At 40.4% G+C, this 23,274-nt stretch overlaps 1 protein-coding gene and 2 pseudogenes across 2 annotated transcripts in view; 2 read left to right on the top strand and 1 right to left on the bottom strand.

Moving 5' to 3' along the window:
• Positions 1 to 1,143: 1,143 nt before the first annotated feature.
• LOC131381441 (high mobility group protein B1-like) lies at positions 1,144 to 4,459 on the top strand (annotated as a pseudogene).
• A 6,897-nt stretch (positions 4,460 to 11,356) lies between these two features.
• On the bottom strand, positions 11,357 to 11,452 carry LOC116456397 (U6 spliceosomal RNA; annotated as a pseudogene).
• A 6,127-nt stretch (positions 11,453 to 17,579) lies between these two features.
• Positions 17,580 to 23,274, top strand: part of ARID4A (AT-rich interaction domain 4A) — a 77,974-nt gene continuing 72,279 nt past the window's right edge. For both annotated transcript variants that reach the window (XM_032179694.2, XM_032179693.2), the window contains exons 1-3: positions 17,580 to 17,865; positions 18,961 to 19,023; positions 20,750 to 20,860. In XM_032179694.2, the coding sequence (XP_032035585.1) occupies positions 19,018 to 19,023; positions 20,750 to 20,860 (117 nt within the window). In that variant the 5' untranslated portion in view covers positions 17,580 to 17,865; positions 18,961 to 19,017. The remainder of the gene's footprint in view (positions 17,866 to 18,960; positions 19,024 to 20,749; positions 20,861 to 23,274) is intronic.

Here is a 23,274-nt window from a genome sequence, read left to right as displayed (position 1 = left end):
TGGAATTTCATTTCATAGGATAAAAACTGACAGAAAATTCATCATTTATAACTAGATGTTCTATTTACTATTTTAGCTGCAAAAGATTCTTAAAATGGTTTTACTGCAACTTTCCCCCAAAAGAGATTCAACATTTACAATGTAGCCAGTTTAATTACCATCTAACCTTTGACTTGTCTCTTCTATAAGTGAAGCAAATGTGTCTAAATGCAGTTCTTACATATTTCTGGAATAAAAGTCTACCAGAAATGAACATAGATCCTTCCTTCATAGGCAATATAATAATTCATTCACAACCTCAAACACATTTGACATAGAAAGCCTAAAGGCAAACCACAAAGTAGGCAAGTCATACACTAAATAGTTCTGACACCAAAAGGTTTCTCTTCCTTCCTGGCAACCCTCTCTTTCATGATAAGCAGCCAAATGAATCTTTCTGACAAATGACATCATATGTAGACAAGACATGCCATTCTCCCCCACCACCCGCCCTAGATATCTGGATGGCTTCCAAACTGAATTTCAGGAGAAGCTAGCCTAGCATAAAATCCATTCTTTTCCCTAAATGGAAATCTGACAAAACAGGAAGTACACAGCAGCACAGAGAAGCAAGTTTTGTGGCTTAAGTATTTACTGGTAACAGACTAGTTCTTCGTGACTAATAAAATGCAGAACTTCAAATTTGAGAGGAAAACAGCAAGTTTGCCTTGGGTTACCAAGGCCTCGGCAATTCTAAGGCCTTAAAAGCAGTATCACATGATACACAGAGGAATAAGAAACAAGAGGGTGGTGCTTTTTTTTTTTTTTTTTTTTTGGTTATGTTCCTTCATACAAAAATTTCCCTCCCTGTCCCATCTGACCAAGATCTAGGCCACCAAAATTATACAAACACTGGAAGAAGCTTTATGATTGCATATATAGACTAAGATTTTTTGAGAAATGGCAGGAATTCTGGTTTGATTTGAGGGAAATAATTGGGGATTTATTTTTATTTTTTTTGCTTGCCATAGGATTTGAGGTAACCCTAAATGTAAATAAATACAAATCCCTAAGTTCCCTAAGTGGGCTATTTGAACTGGCAGACTCAGTAACATATTAAACCTACCAAACGCCAACAAAAAGAAAAAAAAAAAAAGAAAGAACATGAATTCATCCTCCATGCCTTTTTTCCCACTCAACCTACTGCTGTTAGGAATTTTTCAGGTAATGATTAATTTGTATCTAACTTTTAAGCTATTACACATAAGTGTAGTAGTATATCTAAGTGCCCAGCAAATGTTAAAGTACCAAACAAATTTAAAACGTTATTATCTAGTTGATTCCTCACCCCGTCCAAAGCTGGCTGAGACAGACCTACAGTAAGTCATGAAACCACTTCTGTGGATCACATCAAACTTTTTTTTTTTTTTTTTTTGAGATGGCGTCTTGCTCTGTACCCAGGCTGGAGTGCAGTGGCATGATCTCGGCTCACTGCAACCTCCACATCCCGGGTTCAAGCGATTCTTCTGGCTTAGCCTCCCAAGTGGCTGGGACTACACATGCGCACCACCACGCCTGGCTAACTTTTGTATTTTTAGTAGAGATGGAGTTTCACCATATTGGCCAGGTTGGTCTCGAACTTCTGACCTTGATCCACCCGTCTTGGCCTCCCAAAATGCTGGGATTACAGACGTGAGCCACCACGCCCGGCCCCACATCTGATTTTTTATACAAATAAATTACAGAAGAAAATATTGAATCACACTGTAGTACTTTTGTGTGTGCGCAGCATAGACACATACATAAAACTGAAATGTCACTATAATGACATTAATGAAATGTCACCATAATGAAATTAATCAGTGTGGCTATTACTTGAAATATCTGTTTTACCAACCAATGAAAGCAATCAGAACTCTTAAGTAAAACAGTGAGATAGAGGGGGCATTAAAGTTTCTGTCAGAATTTGATTCTAGGAACATCAGCCAATTCCTCAAATGCTAAAATTATCAAGTAAATGTCTAAGACTTCTGATTCTCAGAGTTTGTTAAAAAAAGTTAACCTTACAAGGAAAAGGTGGATATTAGAAGTTTAGAATTCTTGTTTTAAAAATATGGTGCTAGACTGCAACCCTAAAATATTAAGAGCTGTAAATACCTAGCCCAATGACCCTCATTCTCTAAAAGCAAAAGCAGTGATGTATCCCAGGTCACAGCCAATGAGTAACAGGCTTATGGGTAGAACACATAACATCCGGTTTTCAAATCCGGTGTTTCAGTATTAGAGTGATTATTCAATCCAACCTCCTGTTGAATTATTGTAAAAATTCTGAGAATTTTGGAGCTAAGCGCACACAACTACTGCTTTAACTCCATGAACGCCTACTATGAGCCTGATATTTTAACTTATCTCCCCAATTCCTGCCATTCTCATTTCGTCCAAATCATGATGCCACGCCCTTAGCAATATCACAGCAAGCAAGGATCAAGTGTCCTCGTGAAATATCTTATCCAGTTCCTATTCTCAGGCTATAACCAGTTTCACGCCTAAAGGCATTATGGTATTGTGATTAAAAAAGAAAAGTACTTGGAGGGTGAGACTATGGGTTCAATAATTTATTGAGCCACGTGGCTTATCTATCCCACTATTGGCAGGTGACAAACCCTTAGCCCTGGATGAACTTTTCCCAAATTTGTACCACTGATAATTATTAGGAAGATCTGTGAAAAATGAGGTAACAACAAGCAGAAAAACCATTCTCTGGTGGTTATTTGTAGACACAATCTTTTTTAAAAAAAGTGATTTCATTTTAAGTGACTGGCCAGGACATTCTTGAATGTACAAACACTGACAAAACACATTTTTACTGGCATGCATTTGTCCATTAAACATAACCTTTTAGCTTACGATACCTTTTATAAATTTTCACTACACAAATGAATGCCTACTAAGTCCCAAGGCCTACGATAGGTTCTAAACCTACAAAGAAAAAGGTAGTTTTCTGCCTGTAAAGATTGCATAACACAGTAAAAGAGACATGTAAATAAAAGGCTAAAGTGCAATACAGAAAGTGGTAAAGAATCGTGTAAGAGGAAAATATCAAATTCACATGATGATTACCTATATAGTTCTACGTATTGAACTATCAGAAAACTTCACTTAAAAGGTAGCATTTGAACACAGGGAGATGGGGATGGGATAACATTCAAATCGGTGAAAACAGTATGAACATAAGTAAATGAGAAAACATATGGCTTGTACAAGAGAATCATGATAGTTGAATGTGACTGCAGCATATGATGCTTGAAGGGAAGTAGTAAAAAACAAGGTTGGAGAGAGGTGGATATGACTTTAGTAGGGTCTCAGAATCAAGACAAGAGAGTCTGGATGCTTAATTTCTGTATATCAATGCAATAAATGTATACATTTAAAACTCTCTTGGAATGATATGCATGTAAGAGTATTACATATGTTACTACCACCACCTCATACCCAAGTACTTCCTAAATACTTGGCACCATTCTAAGCATTTTACATGTATTTACCATGTAATATTAATTCCAACCTTGTCAGGCCAGTTCTATTATTATCCCCATGTTACAGATGAGGCAAGGAGAATAAGAAATTTGCTCTAAATCACCCCTCCTCACAAAAATCCTGGCTATACCTACACATTCTAAAGCTAGAAGTATCTTCTTTGCCATCCTGGCATAATTTTTAAAGCTATCATTCTTATGGGGCACAGGAAAAACCTACAAAGTAACCTAAATGACTTAAGAATCCTTAAAAAATAAAAGGTGTCAAGTGAGAGCCAGATGGGCACTGGGTGACTCTGTGCCTCGCTGAGGAAAAATAACAGTACACGGGTAAAGGAGATCCTAAGAAGCCAAGAGACAAAATGTCATCATATGCATTTTTTGTGCAAACTTGTTGGGAGGAGCATTAAGCACCACCACCCAGATGCTTCAGTAAACTTCTCAAAGAGTTTTCTAAGAAGCGCTCAGGGAAGTGGAAGACCATGTCTGCTAAAGAGAAAGGAAAATTTGAAAATATGGCAAAGGTGGACAAGGTCCATTATGAAAGAGAAATGAAAACCTGTATTCCTCCTAAACAGGAGACAAAAAAGAAGTTCAAGGATCCCAATGCACCCAAGAGGCCTCCCTTCAGCCTGAGTATCGCCCAAAAATCAAAGGGAGAACATCCTGGCCTGTCCACTGGTGATGCTGCAAAGAAACTGGGAGAGATGCGGACTAACACTGCTGCAGATGACAAACGGCCTTATGAAAAGAAGGCTGCAAAGCTGAAGGAAAAATACAGAAAGGATACTGCTGCATATTGAGCTAAAGGAAAGCCTGATGCAGCGAAAAAGGGAGATGTCAAGGCTGAAAAAAGCAAGAAAAGGAAGGATGAGGAAGATGAACAGGATGAGGAGGAGGAAGAGGATGAGGAGGAAGATGAAGAGGATGACGATAATGAATAAGCTGGTTTTAGTGGTTTTGTCTATAAAGCATTTAACTCCCCTGTACACAACTCACTCTTTTTAAAGAAAAAAATTGAAATGTAAGGCTGTGTAAAATGTTTTAAACTGTACAGTGTCTTTTTTTGTATAGTTAACACACTACCAAATGTGTCTTTAGATAGCCGTCCTGGTGGTATTTTCAGTAGCCACTAACCTTGCCTGGTACAGTATGGGGGTTGTAAATTGGCGTGGAAATTTAAAGCAGGTTCTTGTTGGTGCACAGCAGAAATCAGTTATATACAGGGATGGTAGTTTTTTCATCTTCAGTTGTCTCTGATGTGGCTTATACGAAATAATTGTCGTTCTGTTAACTGAATACCACTCTGCAACTGCAAAAAAAAAAAAAAGTTGCAGCTGTTTTGTTGACACTCTGAATGCTTCTAAGTAAATATCAGAAAAAAATAACAAAAGGTATCAAGAAATAAAAAGTGAAGCAATAAAAACATACACATAACCACACATTTATTAAAAACTCAGAATGTTGTAAACTGATGCACAAATGTTAGGTTTTTAAATATGCTGATTTTTTTCCTGAATCTGAAAACAGGTATCTTTATAACTCAAAGCTAGCACTACAATGGAAAAAATTTCAAGTACCTATTTAAATCAAATCAAAGATTGTCTTGATAAATATAAAAAAGTAGCTCAAATTTCATAAGCTCACATACTATCCCAAAAGGAAAATTCCAAAAAAGTTAGGTTTCATAAAAGCAGACTACAAAGTGGAATCAAAAAGAAAAAATATATATATTTAATATTGTGATTGGTATGTAATTGATAATGAAAAAGACTGGCTTTTTTCTAAAACAAAATCAGGAAAGAGAGCAGCAAATAAAACTTTTTTTTTTTGAGACGGGTCTTGCTCTGTTGCCCAGGCTGGAATGCAGTGGTGCCATCTCGGCTCACTGCAACTTCCGCCTCCTGGGTTCAAGCAATTCTCCTGCCTCAGCCTCCCAAGTAGCTGGGATTACAGCCGCCTGAAACCACACCCAGCTAATTTTTGTATTTTCAGTAGAGACGGGGTTTCACCATGTTGGCCAGGCTGGTCTTGAACTCCTGACCTCAGGTGATCTGCCTGCCTAGGCCTCTCAAAGTGCTGGGATTACAGGTGTGGGCCACCACACCCAGCTTTTTTTTTTTGAGATGGGAGTTTCACTAGTTGGCCAGGCTGGAGTACAATGGCACAATCTCGGCTCACCGTGACCTTTGCCTCCCGGATTCAAGCGGTTCTTCTGCCTCAGCCTCCAGAGCAGCTGGGATTACATACAGGCATGCGCCACCATGCCAGGCTAATTTTGTATTTTTAGTAGAGATGGGGTTTCTCCATGTTGGTCAGGCTGGTCTCAAACTCCCAATCTCACGCCTGCCTCAGCCTCCCAAAGTGCTGTGCCCAGCCAATAAAACGTTTTTTTAAAAGTCTTGGGAAAAAAGGCAGTGGAGGTGGGGTGGGAGGGTGATGATGGTGGCAGATCCATAGGAGGCTAACTGGTGAAATCCAGCTCCTTCTCCAGAGTTAGCTCAGAAGTCCACCTACTGCATGTTTTGACATGATTATTAAAAGTAATTTCCTATACTGAACATTTTGTTGAAATAAAAATGATTTATAAAAACAAGACATTTAACACCTTTACCTGGATTTCAGATAAAGAATCTTGGCTAAACTTCGTGTTCCATAAAAATATCTGTTCCCTCTAGACATTATTTTAAAAATAAACTAAAACAGAATACACAAAAATTCGTGCACTCAGGAAGAGGAGAAAAGGAAAGATATTTCACTCTACATATTTGAGCCCTTTTAAAACATACATATATGAAGGGACTTCAAAAAATTTGTGGAAAAATAGAATTAAATGATAAAAAACATAAAGTTTACTTCTCAACATAAGTTCCACCAAATCAAGACACTTTTGTAAACAATAATACCAGTTATTCAGTCCATTCCTAAAGAACTGAGGGTCCTGGGAATTTAGCTATGTCAATGCAGTCTTTTTTACATTAACTGAAGAAAAATGGGTGCCCTTAAAAAAAAATTAAGATTAGGAATCAAAGAAGTCAGAAGGAGCCAAATCAGGACTGTAAGATAGACGCCTCATATTTTCCCATCAAAATTCTTGCAAAACTGCCCTAGTGTGATGAAGGGCCTTGGCTGCATTGTTGGGGTAGAGTACATTTTGGTGAAGCTCTCTCAGGTATTTTTCTGCTAAAGCTTTGGCTAATTTTTTTCAACAAAATACTCTCATAAGCAGATGTTATCGTTCCTTGGCCCTCCAGAAAGTCAACAAGCAAAATGATTTGAGCACTCCAAAAACCTGTTTTGCCTTGACCTTTGCTCTTGACCAGCCTGCTTTTGCTTTGACCGGACCACTTCCACCCCTTGGTAGCCATTGCTTTGACTGTGCTTTGTCTTCAGAAGTGTACTGGTAAAGCCATGTTCTATCTCTTGTTACAATTCTTCAAAGAAATCCTTTAGGGTCTTGATCACACTTGTTTAAATTTCCATTGAAAGCTCTGCTCTTGTCTTCAGCTGATCTGGGTGTACAGTTGTGGCATCCACTGAGTGGAAAGTTTGCTCAAATTTAATTTTTCCATCAAAATTGTGTAAGCTGAACCAATTGAGATGTTGGCATAAACAAGATTAACTTTTCCCTTGCAAATCAATGTGACTGGTCTGCTGCTGCAGGCTTCATCTAAAACTTCACTTCATCTTAAACTAGTTATGCATTTGTAAACTGCTAGTGATTTATTTGGGGCATTGTCCCCATAAACTATTTGTAAAGTATCAATGATTTCACCATTCTTCCACATCACAACTTTCACCATCAATTTGATGTTTGTCCTTGCTACAATTTTAGCAGAATTGATTTTGCCCTGATAGGGGCTCTTTGCAAACTGATGTTCTATCTTTCTTAGTGCCTCAAACTAGATCCTGTTCAGACATGTTATAACAATTTAGTATGAATTTATTTTGGTGCAAGAAAATTTATGTTCTCACAAAACTATATTTTTTTCAATAATGAAAAACAAATCTCTCCTTAATTTGAGAATCATCTGGTTTTCCTGAACTTATTTTTTCTTAATTCAAGTTGAACTAAAGTTATCAGTTACACTTAAGTCTAATAGAATGGAAATAAAAGTCACAGTCTAGAAACAATGTAAGGTCCAGCTTAATGCCTTGTCCCAATTAAGGAACCCACAAAGATTTTGACAAAACGAAGAATAAATGCTTACTGGACATTTCAAGCTCTAACTAGCACGTTTAAAACAGATTTCATCATCTTTACCAACCAGTGGCTTTTCTTGACTTGCCAAATCAGTGAATGGTACTGCTCGTTCCCTCTTTCTTAAATCTTGATATGTTTTGTTTTCTTTCTTCTTTACCATAATCAGAGATCAAATGCCGTCAAGTTTTCCTCCCCCGCAAAACAATTCCTTGCTCACCTATTCCTTTTTCTCTCCAGATCCTACTCTAGTTTCATCTCATGCTGATACCACTTCAACAGTATCTTGTCTCCCTACTTCCAATTCCTGTGTCATTTCTTCAGTTACATTGGGCATTGTTTCTAAATAATTTTCCAACACTGTATTTTGTTTATGCCATGCCTTTCTGTGTCTATTCAAAAACTCTCAGCAAAAGTAACTAAAAGGGAAATCTGTATGGGAAAATATGTGCAGCAAGTTACTACTATTATATAATAAAAACCAATTAAGAAATAAAATATCAAGATTCTAATACATAATTAGAAATGTGAATAGACAACCTGTAAAAGAATCAGTATGTGAAATCACAGAACAAGGTCCCATTTCACTAATTCACAACAAAAACACTACAAAGAAAAAAAGAGCTCAATATATTTTGCACCTATTAAATTAGTAAAAATGAAAATTATAGATTATTTAATGCCACTAGCTAAACTCACAGGAAGGGTGATAGTGTAAGTTATAACCACCTTGAAGAACAACACAGCAATGTTTCAGGAGTCATAAAAATGTTCATACAATGACTCTTTAAATGTACTCCTAAAAGAACAGTCCAAAAAAGAAAATACTGTATGCATGCAGAAGATAACTGAAGCACAACACTGAAGGACTATGAAACCTACAGTCATGCAATAGAAAAATGAAAAGGATAAAAAAGCTTGATGGAATATTTTCAGACATTAAAATCATTATAGAGACTGTCCGTTACACTGAATGCTTGTTATAATGTTAAAGGAACAAAGAAAACCAAAAACTACTCTAAGACTAAAGAAAATACATATAGACAAGGAGGAAAGAAATTTTAAAAATCTCTTGATGGCATTAAAAGGGATTTCTTTTTTCTTTTGAGACAGTCTCACTCTGTTGCCCAGGCTGGAGAGCAGTGGTGCAATCTTGGCTCACTGCAACCTCCACCTCCCAGGTTCTCCTGTCTCAGCCTCCCAAGTAGCTAGGATTACAGTCACGTGCCACCACGCCAGGCTAAATTTTGTAGTTTTAGTAGAAATGAGGTTTCACCACATTGGCCAGGCTGGTCTCAAACTCCTGGCCTCAAGCGATCCGCCCACCTTGGCCTTCCAAAGTGCTGGGATTACAGGTGTGAGCCATCATGCATGGCTGCATTTTATTTTTAGTTCCATTATAATTTGTAAAACTTGAAATAAGACAAGACAAAAATAATGGTCAATTTCTGCTTAAACCCAATCTTCCAAGACCCTCTAGAACCCTGTAATACCCCATTGGATTCTGATGTGCAGCTAACTCTAGAAACAGGGGTAGGTTGGCCACACACAATTTTCCCTACATAATCTTCAGCCAATCCTCCTTTCTGAGCTGGTTTACCCTCTGTCCCAAATACCTATTTCCTTGTATTCTTGCTCACAACCTTTCATCCAATTAGAATGTCTTCTCTCCTTCTACTTTTACACATTATATCTCGCTATCCTTGAAAAGCCACCATTATAAATTTCTTTTCTGCTCTGCTTTCTAAAGCAATTTGTCTTTTTCAAAAGAACCACTAAATCTGATTGTATACAGAACTTTGACAAATCTATTATCAGGAGCCATTTAAGTCTATAAATAAGGTTATACAGATTGCTTAAATCTTTTGAAATAACTATTTAGATTAACTTTCCACACGTGTAATTACATTCTCCCTTTTATTGACCTTAAGCTTCTGGAGCATAGATCCTTGTAGGAAAGCCATTATGTAACTCATATTTGCTTGAATCCGAATCCTAAAATACGCTGTCATTCCGGTTTGAATTATACGAACCATTATCTATGACTCTATGTGGCCATAAAATCAGCAGATAAATCTGACACGGTGCCGGCGCAGTGGCTCATCCCTGTAATCCCAGCACTTTGGGAGATGAGGCGGATGAATCACGAGGTCAGGAGTTCGAGAGCAGCCTGGCCAATATGGTGAAACCTATCTCTATTAAAAGTACAAAAATTAGCCGGGCGTGGTGGCGTGCACCTGTAGTCCCAGCTACCCAGGACGCTGAGGCAGGAGAATCACTTGAACCTGAGAGGTGGAAGTTGTGGTGAGCCAAGATCATGCCACTGCACTCCAGCCTGGGGGACAGAGCAAGACCCCGTCTCAAAAAATAAATAAATAAATAAAAATTGAATAGGGCAAAAGACAATACAGAAATTGCAAAGTCTCTTTTGGTTACAAAATAAGTAAACTATGTAACTTTCCATAAAATAACTAAATCTTTAGGAAAGCTGCTACATTCAACACAGCAATCATTTCCACTTCTCAATATACACTCATGTGTACAGAAACAATTGCACAGTTGAATGAATTCTATATATATATATATATATATATTTTTTTTTTTTTTTTTGAGACGGAGTCTCACTTTTGTTGCCCAGGCTGGAGTGCAGTGGCGCGACCTAAGCTCACTGTAACCTCCGCCTCCTGGGTTCAAGTGATTCTCCTGCCTCAGCCTCCCGGGTAGCTGGGGTTATAGGTATGTGTTACCATGCCCAGCTAATTTTGTATTTTTGGTACAGACGGGGTTTCACCTTGTTAGTCAGGCTGGTCTCGAACTCTTGACCTTAGGTGATCCGCCCGCCTCTGCCTCCCAAAATGCTGGGATTACAGGCGTTAGCCACCATGCCCAGTTATCATTTTTCAAAAGATACACAGATACACACACAGACACACGAGCAACATGACCTGTCTTGATTACCTAAGAGTAGCTAAGTAAAATTACTTACCACAAACAGATCGCAGATCCAGGTTTTTCAAACTGGAGCATTTGCTTAATTTTCCCATAAAATCAGTCTTATTCTAAAAGACAAAAGACTTTTTAAAAATTTTGAGTATGTTACAGCTCAGACGTTCAGAATACAGAGTGTTGATTAAAAAAAACCACACATACAAATTTGCTTCCTTCCTAAACACTCTCATTGATAAGACTGGTTAAAAAAAAAAATCACACACATGTTCATGGTGTTCTGTGATAAAAATATCAAGTACTTAAAACTGGAAACCACACAAATGAGCACACGAATCCGTAAGAATGTACTAACTTTGAGATTTCGATCTAAAATACCACATTGGGAAGCTAATTATGTATTATCGTTCAAACTCTTATCAAAGAAATAAAACATTCTTTAATATAGCCTTATGTCACAGAAACATTAAAAAGCTGATAATTATGACTCCTATTAGTTTGGGCTCATTTAACTAATAGATTACAAAAATACAATTACATCATAATTTCATTCATTTATACCCAAAACATTGGTAATTACTAATATTCATCTATAGTTACCATTAAGATATTATAAAATACTTAAAGAGGGATTGGAGAACAAAACGAGGTCTGAAGAAACTAATACACTGATACATTCTTTACTTTTTTTTATTTTTAAATGGAATGCTTCTTATGTCATCCTTGCACAGAGGCCATGCTAATCTCCATATGGTTCCAATTTTAGTAGGTGAGCTGCCAAAGCGAGCATGATACATTCTTAATGATCCTCTAAATCTACATTTTATTAGCAATTACAAATCAGTTTGGTATTAAGCTAAGTATCTGGAATATTTTAAAATTTTAAGGTTAAGACAGCATCCGTGAAACATTAATTTTCAAGAAAGAATTATTATTATGTTGAAAAAACACGCCTGGGCAACTAACAAAACCCCATCTCTACCAAAAAAAAAAAAAAAAATTTAGCCGGGCCTGATGGCATACACCTGTAGTCCCAGCTATTCGGGAGGCCAAAGTAGGCGGATTCCTTGAGCCCATGAGTTTGAGGCTGCAATGAGCTATGATCGTGCCATTGCATTCCAGCCTGGGTGACAGAGCAAGATCCTGTCTCAAAAACAAAACAAACCCAAACAACAACAACAACAACAAAAAAAAAAACCTAAGAAAACAAAAGATGTTAAGTTGGCTTATTTCGCATTTTGTATACAAATGTGCAGAGATTTAAAAGAAGTATCTACAACAGAGCACCTATCAGGTGGGGCAACCTAATAGTGATTAAATAAAACAGTTGCTGCTTTCTGGGAACAGAATTTCAAATTTGGGAAGAGTCAAATAAATGCAAAGAGGCACACGTACAGGGGGTCCTATCAGGCTACAAAAGCACTGAGAGAATGAACACACACAAGAAGAGGAAACTTTAGAGAAGACTACAGGGAAACACAAAGTAGTTAAACACAACTAACTAGACCATGAAAATAATTTGTTAGTATTCCTAAACATCACTTCTGTGTAGCAAAATGTTTCACTGTACAAATGCTCACCTAAAGTGAAAAAAAAAAAAAAAAATTAAAGTGAAAAAAAAAAATCACTCCTAGGGTCCAAGAAAAATTCTCATATATTTTATGGTATGTGTAACTTAAAGACTGCGATTATTATTTTTTTTAAGACAGTTTTGCTCCTGTTGCCTAGGGTGAAGTGCAATTCCACGATCTCAGCTTACCACAACCTCCATCTTCCAGGTTTAAGCGATTCTCCTGCCTCAGCCTCCCAATTAGCTGGAATTACAGGCATGCGCCACCACGCCAGGCTAATTTTGTATTTTTAGTATAGACGGGGTTTCTCCATGTTGGTCAGGCTGGTCTTGGACTCTCGACCTCAGGTAATCCACCCACCTTGGCCTCCCAAAGTGCTGGGATTACAGGCATGAGCCACCACGCCCAGCCGATTATTTCTACTTGAAAAAAGAGAGGTCCAAGATAAAATGTTCAGAAATAAAGCTAAAGACAGACCAGAAATTTTGGGGGGGGCGGGGCAGTAATAAAAAGGAAAACAAATGTAACTGCAGTAAGAAAAAAAAGCTTTCTGATGGACTATACAAGCATCCCTAGTGTTAAATACATAATCCATTCATATGTACATACACACATATACACGTATATATACACACATATACACATATATACACACATATACGTTTGTGTATATATACACACACACACACACACACACACACACACATCTATATATTTGAGATGAAGTCTCACTGTCACCCAGGCTGGAGTTCAGTGGCACAATCATGGTTCACTGGAGCCTTGATCTCCTGGACTCAGGTGATCATCCCACCTCAGCCTTTTGATTAGTGGGGAACACAGGTGCACGCCACCACGCTGGCTGATTTCTCACACTGTTTGTAGAGATGAGGTTTCACCATGTTGTCCCAAACTCCTGGGCTCAAGCCATCTGCTCACTTCAGTCTCCCAAAGTGCTGGGATTACAGGCTTCAGCCACCACACCAGGCCTTCAGCCTTGTACTTCCACTTCTGGGAGTTTATTCCAAAAATAATCAGGGGAGTGAAGGAAGATTTAGATGCCCAGAAATTTCAGCATCTAAAATTCAACATTTATGTTCGTGCAAAAATAACTGCTGTTTCAGACCGTGAATTTTAAATCATTATAACTACGCTCAAACACATCTTTATTAATCAAAATAGAAACCATTACAATCAACACATTTTTAAGTTTGTTTATTCCTGTAGCGTAGAAATCCATGCTTCAGGATTTGACGAACTCTTGGAAAGCATTTTCTGCATCCTGCTAGTTGTGGAAGTGTTTTCCCTGCAAAAAGGTGTCACAATACTTGAAGAAGTGGTAGTCGGTTGGAGAGAGGTCAGGTGAATATGGCGGATGAGGCAAAATGTCATAGCCCAATTTGTTCAACTTTTGAAGCACTGGTTGTGCAACATTCGGAAGGGCACTGTGAAGAATTGGGCCTCTTTCTGTTGACCAATGCTGACTGCAAGCGTTGAAATTTCTGGTGCATCTCATCGATTTGCTGACCATACTTCTCAGATGTAATGGTTTCGCCGGGATTCAGAATGCTACAGTGGATCAGACCAGCAGCAGACCACGAAACAGTGACCATGACCTTTTTTTGGTGCAAGTTTGGCTTTGGGAAGTGCTGTGGAGCATCTTCTCTGTCCATCTACTGAGCTGGCCATCACCAGTTGTCGTATAAAATCCACTTTTTCTCACACATCACAATCTGACCAAGAAATGGTTTGTTGCTGCATAAAATAAAGGAAAACGACACCTCAAAACAATGAGTTTTTTTTTCGGTCAGTTCATGAGGCACCGACTTACTGAGCTTTTTCACTTTTTAATTTGCTTCAAATGCTGAAGGACTGTAGAATGGTCCACATTGAGTTCTTCAGCAACATCTCAAGTAGTTGTAAGAGGATCAGCTTCGCTGATTGCTCTCAACTGGTAGTTATCAACTTCTGGCGACCAGCCACTACGCTCCTGATTTTCAAGACTCTCCTCCCCTTTGCAAAATTTCTTGAACCTGCCAGGCACAGCGGCTCAAGCCTGTAATCCCAGCACTTTGGGAGGCCGAGGCAGGCGGATCACAAGGTCAGGAGTTCAAGACCAGCCTTGGCCAAGATGGTGAAACTCAGTCTCTACTAAAAATACAAAAATTAGCTGAGCATGGTGGTGCGTGCCTGTAATCCCAGCTACTGGGGAGACTAAGGCAGGAGAATGGCTTGAACCCAGGAGGCAGAGGTTGCAGTGAGCCAAGATTATGCCACTGCACTCCAGCCTGAAAGAGCAAGATTCCATCTCAAAAAACAACAACAAGAAAAACTTCTTGAATCACCACTGCACTGTAAGTTAACAGTTCCTGAACCATATGCATTGCTGATATGGTGTCCGTTGTTTTACAACCCATTTTTAACTCAAAAAGGAAAACTGCTCGAATTTGTTTGTCTAACATCATTTTCATTGTCTAAAATACACATGAAGTCTGGGCACGTGGCTCACGCCTGTAATCCCAGCACTTTAGGAGGCCGAGGCAGGCAGATCATGAGGTCAGGAGATCGAGACCAACGTGGCTAACATGGTGAAGCCCCTTCTCTATTAAAAATACAAAAAATTAGCCGGTGTGGTGGCATGCGCCTGTAGTCCCAGCTACTCGGGAGGCTGAGGCAGGAGAATCGCTTGAACCTGGGAGGCAGAGGTTGTAGTGAGCCAAGATCGTGCCACTGACTCCAGCCTGGCAACAGAGCGTGACTCTGTCTCAAAAATAAAATACAATAAAATAAACATGAAATAAACAGCAAGTAGTAAGTCATTACCAAAAAAACAAAGCGAGAAATGCCCATTAAAATGATGTATAACATAACCACATTTATTTAACAATATAGTCCAACATCAAATGGCAAATTCCAATAATGCAAAAACCACGATTACTTTTGCAACGACCTTCTTAGACACAATATTTTGCAAAAGATGTACAAGGATATTCACTGACATATTACTACCATTATAGAAAAATAAACGTTACATAAATTATGGTACATTTATCCCACAAAACACTATGAAGACATAAAAGATGCTTTACGATAAAATATTTCCAATGTTCCCAATGTTTTCTATAAAGAAAAATAGATGGTAAGAAAATGAACAACACTACAATATTCTGTAAAACAAAACCAACAAAAAAGACAAAGCCTTTTGTGTAATATATAACTACAGTATAAACTGTAACTACCTTTTGGAGGAGGGAAGAGATTTTTGTATTCTTCTTTGGGCTTTTTAGTAATTTCCAAATGTCCATGCATTATTTGGATTAGATAATAACAGTTTAAACTTTGATAGTGGAATTATGGATGCTTACCACCTAGAAAGTTCAGTAATATATTGTTTTATAAGGTCTTTTAAAAAACTGCTTCACTCCTACGAGATTGTGCCACTGCACTCCAGCCTGGATGACAGAGAGAAAGACTCTGTCTCAAAAAAAAAAAAAAAAAAAAAAACCAAACTGCTTCACTCCTAAACACTCCTATTTACAAGATCTTTTCTATATAAGAACTTTTTAAATAGGCGGGTCGGGGGGAGGAAATCACAAAAATACGCCTAATGTTTTATAACAAAAACATTAGGTACATCAAAGTCCAGAAATGAGAACGACGTAAATGGGTAAACAAGTCCATAGGGATGTCCTAATTTGGGGATTTTATTCTAAAATATTACACCAGGAAGCTAATTATATAGACTCATTTGAATCTGACCAAACGAAACATCTTTCAACTACCCTTCTTCCCATTCTGGTATTCCTTTACTAATCCATAGAAAGTTTTTCCAGGGGTCCCCCGCAATTCTAACGATTTTTAGACATTATGACTCACCTCGGTAATCACTGAGATGTTTTGTTTTCTTCAGCACAACTGCCAAAAAACCCAGTAATTGTTAAGTCACACAATCATTTTCTAGTCATGGGCCCCACCAATATAGCAGTAGGGTTTAAAACAGAGGTATTGAGGGTAACTATTAGGATCTATCCAGTGTGACTAGGTCACTCACTAGAAATGCCAACATGCATTTCACGTTTTTATGAATACTTTTGAGCAAAATTACTGTTACGAATAAAAAACAGATTCTGCCTAGTTGTTTTCTTACTGAGAAAATTTAGTCCACGTGGATTACTGACACGTCACATTTTAAAAATTACTCCATTCTATAAAACTAGTCAATTTATACTCCAATTCCACTATTTAAAAATATGTGTCTGTTTCGTTTAACAGAACAAGATCAACGTCTATCTTATCAGGGACGTCCTTTTGTCTAAGATGTTTTCAGTCCCTGCGAAACTGTTTGCTTTCAAAAAGTAGCATAAGCCTCGTGCAGAGTGACAGACGCTTGTCTAAGATCACAGAAGCAGCGTCTGTGCTAGCAAGTAAATTCCTCAGCATCCAGAAAGCCAGCGCTTTCTCCAGTTTCCTCATAGGTTTTACCCCGTGAGGAGCACGCGGAAACCTCTAACCATGCAGGATGTTTTTAAGAACCACTTCCCTGTCTTAACTAAGGCTCCCACAGCTGGTGCCCATCAGGTAGAGAACATGGCAAGTCCCCGAAATGCACTTCCAAAGACAGGAAAGACTGCAGTGGGACAGAATCCAGAAAATCTCTCACATTCTCGAAAGCCCAAAAGAGAACCTCCAAGAAAGACGTTTGCCTCTCCTCCACCTCATTCTCTCGGCGGGAGAGGAAGCCTCGCCCCCATTCATCCCGCCCCTTCTCCCCACCCCGCCGCAGGGAGAACTTTACCATGGCTGCCTGCGGCCCCTTCACTTCCGGTGCCGGTGCCGCTAGGGCTGCGCCATCCCCCCAGTCAATCGGACAACCATAGCCTCCAACTGACCTTTCTGACAGCTCTGAGACTCCTCCGGCCACTACTAGGTGCTGTCCTGGAGGAAACGGTGGAGGACGGCCGCACAAAAACCAATCTACCTGATGAAAACTCCGTTCCCTTCTCTCCAGAAACATAAAATGCGATGGAGCTACGGCCACCGCTGCCGAGACAAAATGGCGCCGAGAAGCTGGTTTAGCGCAGGCGCTTTGGAAAGACCCTGCCCCGCCCCCGTGCAAGCCTCTGGCTGCAATTCTGAGTTCCGTTTCCATGGGACACTCCGCCGCCAATCCTCGTGTCGAACTGCTCTTCCTGACCCCTCAATTCACCAATCAGTGTCCAGCCAAGCACATCCGGAGTCGTCTCTACCAATCATTTCTCAGGACTTGCTTACTCAATAACCAACTCTCCAATAACGTTGGTCTTCGGGAAAAGCCAATCATAAGTGGAAGATGTCCTACCTGCTGTTTTTCTCACCAATCCATGAAGTTTCACAGCTACATCCAATGAGGACGGCAGGTAGCGAGGTCCTATCCGAAGCGCTTCGGCGTCATGAGCAGCCAATAGGAGTTCGTGTAGAAGCGAGTCTGCTCAACAGCTTGTTATTTGGTGGATTGTGGCAGTAAATCGGGGCGAGTGGGGAACCGGGCGCAGGAACTGCAGCCGCGGCTGGGAGTGGTGCTGCCCGGACGGGGGCCCACGGAGGTCAGAGAGGAGGAGGACTCTGGAGCTGACAGCGCGCACTTCACCCGCAGTTGGTAGGTGGGGAGAGGGGAATCGGGGGATACTGAATGGACGAAGCAGCAGTAGCAGCAGCTGCTGCTGCCCGGGGTCCCGGTGCAGTTGGAAGGTTTGGAGGTGGGGAGAGGGATGCTAAGCAAGTGGCGCGGCGAGCGCAAAGGAAGGGGCCAGCCATTGACCAGCGGCAGCAACTGCAGGAACCGCCGCCGCAGCTGCAGCCGCCTCCTCGTCCGCTTCCCTGGGTTCCCGGGAAAATGGCTGTGAGGCTGGCCGCGCCGCTAAGTTTGCTTCCGCGCGGTGAAGAGCGGGCTGCTTGGGGGAGCCGTCCCCCAACTCCGCGGCGCGTCCACCTCTGCGGAGTCCGTGGCAGGACTCGAGGGGCTGCGAGCTGATACCTCTCTAGGCTGTACAAAAAGTTGAGGCGGGCGCTGGGAGGAGGCAGCGGCTGCTGCGGTGCGGCTCCCCTCCCCTCCCACACCCTGTCCGGGCCACCTCCCCTCCTCCTCCCCTCCACCCCCCGCCCCCTCCCCCGCGGGTCCCCTGGGGCTCTGGCGGCTCCCGGCTGAAGGCCGCGGCCCCTGCCCCTTTGGGTGAGGGAGCGCTTCTCCTTTCTGACATGGTGCAGAGCGAAGGAAGGAGAGCAATGGCGCCGTGACACTCCGCTGCCGCCACCGCGGGCCCGGGGCGGGCCGAGGGAGCCGAGCGGCGGAGGCGGGGCGCGGGCCGAAGTCGGGGTATCCGGGGGACAGCGGAGCGGAGGCTCGGCGGTCGCCTCCGCGGGGGACCTGGGGAACCCCGAACGGAGCCCTGGCCTTTTCCGGAGCTATCTGTCCTGGGGCTCCGAGTTGAGCATTCCAGGTCAAAGTGGCCAGCGAGGCGGGGGCGCGGTGGGCCGCTGGCGAGCTCCGGGGCGGAACGGGCTGCCCTTTGGCGCGCGTGGGGTTCTCGCTGCCCCCTCAGCTCCTGCGTCCTGGCTGCCCTCGTAAGAGGTCTTGTCCCTTGGCTGGTGAGGATTCTGCCCCTCCCCGCTGGCGTTTGTTTACTTTCTTTCCCTTGGTCGCTCCCCGCAGTTGACTGATTCTGTCTGTGCCTGTCTTTCCCCCTCCCCGTAGTTCTAGCGACTGCGAAGATAGCTCGCTGAGCTGGAACCCCACAGATCACCAACAAAAATGAAGGTAAGTGGAGTCAACGCTGCCCCGATCCTCGCGCCCTGGACACTGCCAGTCGTAAGGCTAGTGCCGTGGAATGTCATTTGTTTTGCTACTCAAAATTGATGTTCCTACTGATCAGCAGTTTCGGCATAGGAGGATGTGTTGAATGGGTGAGAAATGATCTGTGTGTCTAAATGCGGAGTTTGGGCCCTCTCTGTAGCAGTACTTTGGAAAGGCTGGTGCAGCCTTTCAATTACTGTCCATTCGGATAGTATTTTTAAACACTTCCTGTGTTGGCAGCAACCTTTGCAGAAGTAAAGCTTTTGTCCTGCTTTGGTTCTTTGGGGGATTTTTTGTAAATTTTTTTCTTCCCCAGTGGCAATGCGATTTTCTAAAAGAAAGAATACGTGGATTAAGTAATGAAGGTATCATTTCTTTTGTGTGTAAAGTGAACTTATGTGGCTAAAATATTTGAAGTTGAACTATAATAATAGTTTCAGTTAAATCTTTCCAGTAAGTATTTTAAAACATATACTTATCCTAAAAAGATATATATTCTACTGAGGATGACTGCAAATATCAGTATGTGGATGGTTAAAGGGAAAGGATCTCATATAGCATTCTTGAATGCTGTGGCCATTGAATGTTTCAGGTCGGATTTTTATTTGCCAAAAGCATTCCTATTCAATTTGTATTTTTTATAAATGCACTTACTTTAAAAGGTACCCAATTCCTGTCTTACTTACTGTTTCAGTATATTAAGCTCTGAAATATAGCATTTTCCCAAACTTTCTCGTGATTTTCTATTTTCTCGAAGTAAATGACATATTTAACCTTCTTTAATATTACTTGGGAAAACTTATTAGAAAACAAAAAATCATTTTCTACTTAAAAACGTATCTCCAAAGTGTACACTGTTAACTTTGCACTTAACAATGTCAAGTTGAACTTGTATGGATACACTTTAACTTCCAAAAAAAAAAAAAAGGTGAAATGACAGATTGAGATAGCAATCATCCTGTTACTGTAAAAATTAAAATGAGTGGTAGAGTGACATTTCTTACATCTTTCTATGTGTCATTCTGGTCATGTCCATTTGCTGAAAATAGATGTTTCTTAGTAACGCTTATTTTTTATACTAAGAAGATTAGTGTGGTAACCTAGGTACGCCTACAAGTCTTGAGCCATCAGTTCGTATCTGCATTCATCGGCTGAATTCAGACTTAAAACCTTTCAAGTGCAGCTTTTAGCAAATGAATTTTCCAAATGATACTTTCCTTATGTAAAGATGTTACCTTTATGTGGCTATGTCAATAAACAATTATGTATTGTTAGTGTTAATATTAGTAGCAATATTTCTTTTAATTTGAAAAATTTCAGGAAGCTATAAATGAATAACTTAGTTTTATGATATGTGTAATATGAAATATTTTTTCTGTTTTTTTTCTTATTTTTCTGCTTATATAATAGTAGAATTTTTGAAAAATTTTGTATCTGGAGAAAAAACATTGTATTTACTCACTGATAATTTTGAATTACAACTTTAAAACATTTTATCATATCAGGACATCAGTCTATAAAATGAAAGGTTGCTAATCAAGTGTTTAGGATATTTTTCAAATTTTCAATGATATTAATAAGCAAGTCATTTTAATATTCTTAATGCTTCAAACACAACCTTTTAATGAGACTTGAGGTTGGAGTAGGGAGGCATAGTAATAACATTCACAGTTTATGTTCCTTTCACCAGGCGGCGGATGAGCCTGCCTACCTGACAGTGGGAACTGATGTCAGTGCCAAGTACCGAGGTGCCTTCTGTGAGGCAAAGATTAAGACTGTGAAAAGGCTGGTGAAAGTTAAGGTAATATTTGTTTTTATGCAATAGTTTTATTAACTCTAGATGGAAGAAATTTGGGGAGAGAGAGACTGCAAATCAGCATTTTATTGAGTCATTATATGAAAACCCTTTATAAACCAAACTTACAGGAAAAGCACATCAAAAATCAAGAAATAAAGAACTCAAAAGGAGAAATTATTCCAAAATGCTACCATCAAAATACCATGCTCATGATATTTCGTGTCATTTGGATCTTAACTATTTGTGGTAGCGTACTTGGACTGTAATCTATTTTCTTCCCTCATTTAATGTTCAGGTAGAGACAATTTCAGTGTTTAGGACAATACAAATACAACAGGAATTATGTTTTCAAGACAGTGTAAAAAAGCATTTAAAAAGTTTATTTTGTGGCTGGGCATAGTGGCTCATGCCTGTAATCCCAGCAATTTGGGAGGCCAAAGTGGGCAGATCACTTGAGGCCAGGAGTTCAAGAGCGGCCTGGCCAATGTGGCGAAACCCTGTCTCTACTAAAAATACAAAAATTAGACCAGGCGCGGTGACTCACGCCTGTAATCCAGCACTTTGGGAGGCTGAGTTGGGTGGATCACCTGAGGTCAGGAGTTCGAGACCAGCCTGACCAACATGGTGAAATCCCATCTCTACTAAAAATACAAAAATTAGCTGGGTGTGGTGGCAGGCACCTGTAATCCCAGCTACTCAGGAGGCTGAGGCAGGAGAATTGCTTGAACCCGGGAGGCGGAGGTTGCAGTGAGCCAAGATCATGCCATTGCACTCCAGCCTGGGTAACAGAGCGAGACTCCATCTCCAAAAAATAAAAAAATTAACCTGGCATGGTGGTGCACACCTGTAGTCCCAGCTACTCAGGAGGCTGAGGCAGGAGAATCACTTGGACCCAGGAGGTGAAGATTGCAGTGAGCCAAAATCACACCACTGCACTCCAACCTGGGTGACAGAGGGAGACTAAAAATATATATGTATATTTTTGGCTGTGTGAAGTGGCTCACACCTGCAGTCCCAGCACTTGGGAAGCCTGAGTGGGGGGATTGCTTGAGCCAAGGAATTCAAGACCAGCCTGGGCAACATAGTGAGACCTTGTCTGTCCAGAAAAAAAAATAAAAAAACTAGTCATTTGTGGTGGCAGGCACCTGTGGTCCCAGCTACTCTAGAGGCAGAGGTGGGAGAATTGCTTGAGCCTGGGAGGTCAAGGCTGCAGTGAGCTGTGATTGTGCCACTGCACTCCAGGCCAGATGACAGGGCAAGACCGTGTCTCAAAAAAAATTTTTTTTAAAGATGCTTTTGCTCTGAAATAACTTTTTTTTTTGGTGGTTCCTGCCAGTAATTTTCTTATATAAATATATTTTTAATAGTCTTTGTTACTTTATACTTAGATACCTCCTATGCTTATTACAAACATTTTTAACATTATAGAGGTATATCATATAGTTCATGAAGTCCTCCTTAAATTTTATTTAAGTTGATGAATAATAATTTTACATATTTCATAGGCTACATAGTCATGTTTTGATACATACAATGTATGGTGATTAAATCAAGATAGTTTGCATATCCATCATCTCAGACATTTTTCATTTCTTTGTGTTGGGAATATTCAGTATCCTCCTCTTAGCCGTTTGAAACCATGTCATATAGCATTGTTAACTACAGTCATCCTGCGGTGGTAAAGAACACTGTGAAAGTCCTCCTTGATACAACTCCAAAGAGATTTGATGTGGTCTTCCAGATTTTTTTACTGTGCCAGTCATAAAATTATTGTCATTGGTATTGGATCATGCTGTATTGCAGTTTGCTTTATTCACTTATATATCTGATGTTTTCTTACCATAATTAAGCACCATAAAAGGAGGAAATGTCTGACTTGTTCTATGCCCAACACATAGAGTAGTGCCTGATACATAGTGGACACTCAAAATTTGTTGAATGAATCAGTGAACTAGAGCAGTGATTCCTAAAGGGTCGCCCCAGACCAGCAGCATCAGCCTGACTTAGGAACTTGTTCCAAATGCAAATTTTCCCCACCCCAGATCTACTTCATCAGCAACTCTGGGGGTAAGATCCAGTAATTGTGTTTTAATAAGCCCTTTAAATATTTCTGATGGATGTTAAAAGTTTAAGAATCAGGCTGGGCACGGTGGGTCATGCCTGTAATCCCAGCACTTTGGGAAGCCAGAGTGGGCAGATCACTTGAGGCTAGAAGTTTGAGACCCACCTGGCCAAAATGTTGAAACCTTGTCTCTAGTAAAACTACAAAAAATTAGCCAGACATGGTGATGCACGCCTGTAATCCCAGCTACCTGGGAGGCTGAGGCACGAGAATTGCTTGAGCTGGGGAAACGGAGGTTGAGACCCTGTCTAAAAAAAAAAAAAAAAGTTTGAGAAACATTGACTAGAGGAGTGTG

This window comes from Hylobates moloch, unplaced genomic scaffold, assembly GCF_009828535.3.
Source record: "Hylobates moloch isolate HMO894 unplaced genomic scaffold, HMol_V3 SCAFFOLD_16, whole genome shotgun sequence".
In the NCBI taxonomy this organism is placed as follows: domain Eukaryota; kingdom Metazoa; phylum Chordata; class Mammalia; order Primates; family Hylobatidae; genus Hylobates; species Hylobates moloch.
Note: the sequence above shows the minus strand (reverse complement) of the source record. Positions and strands in the feature narration are given on the sequence as shown.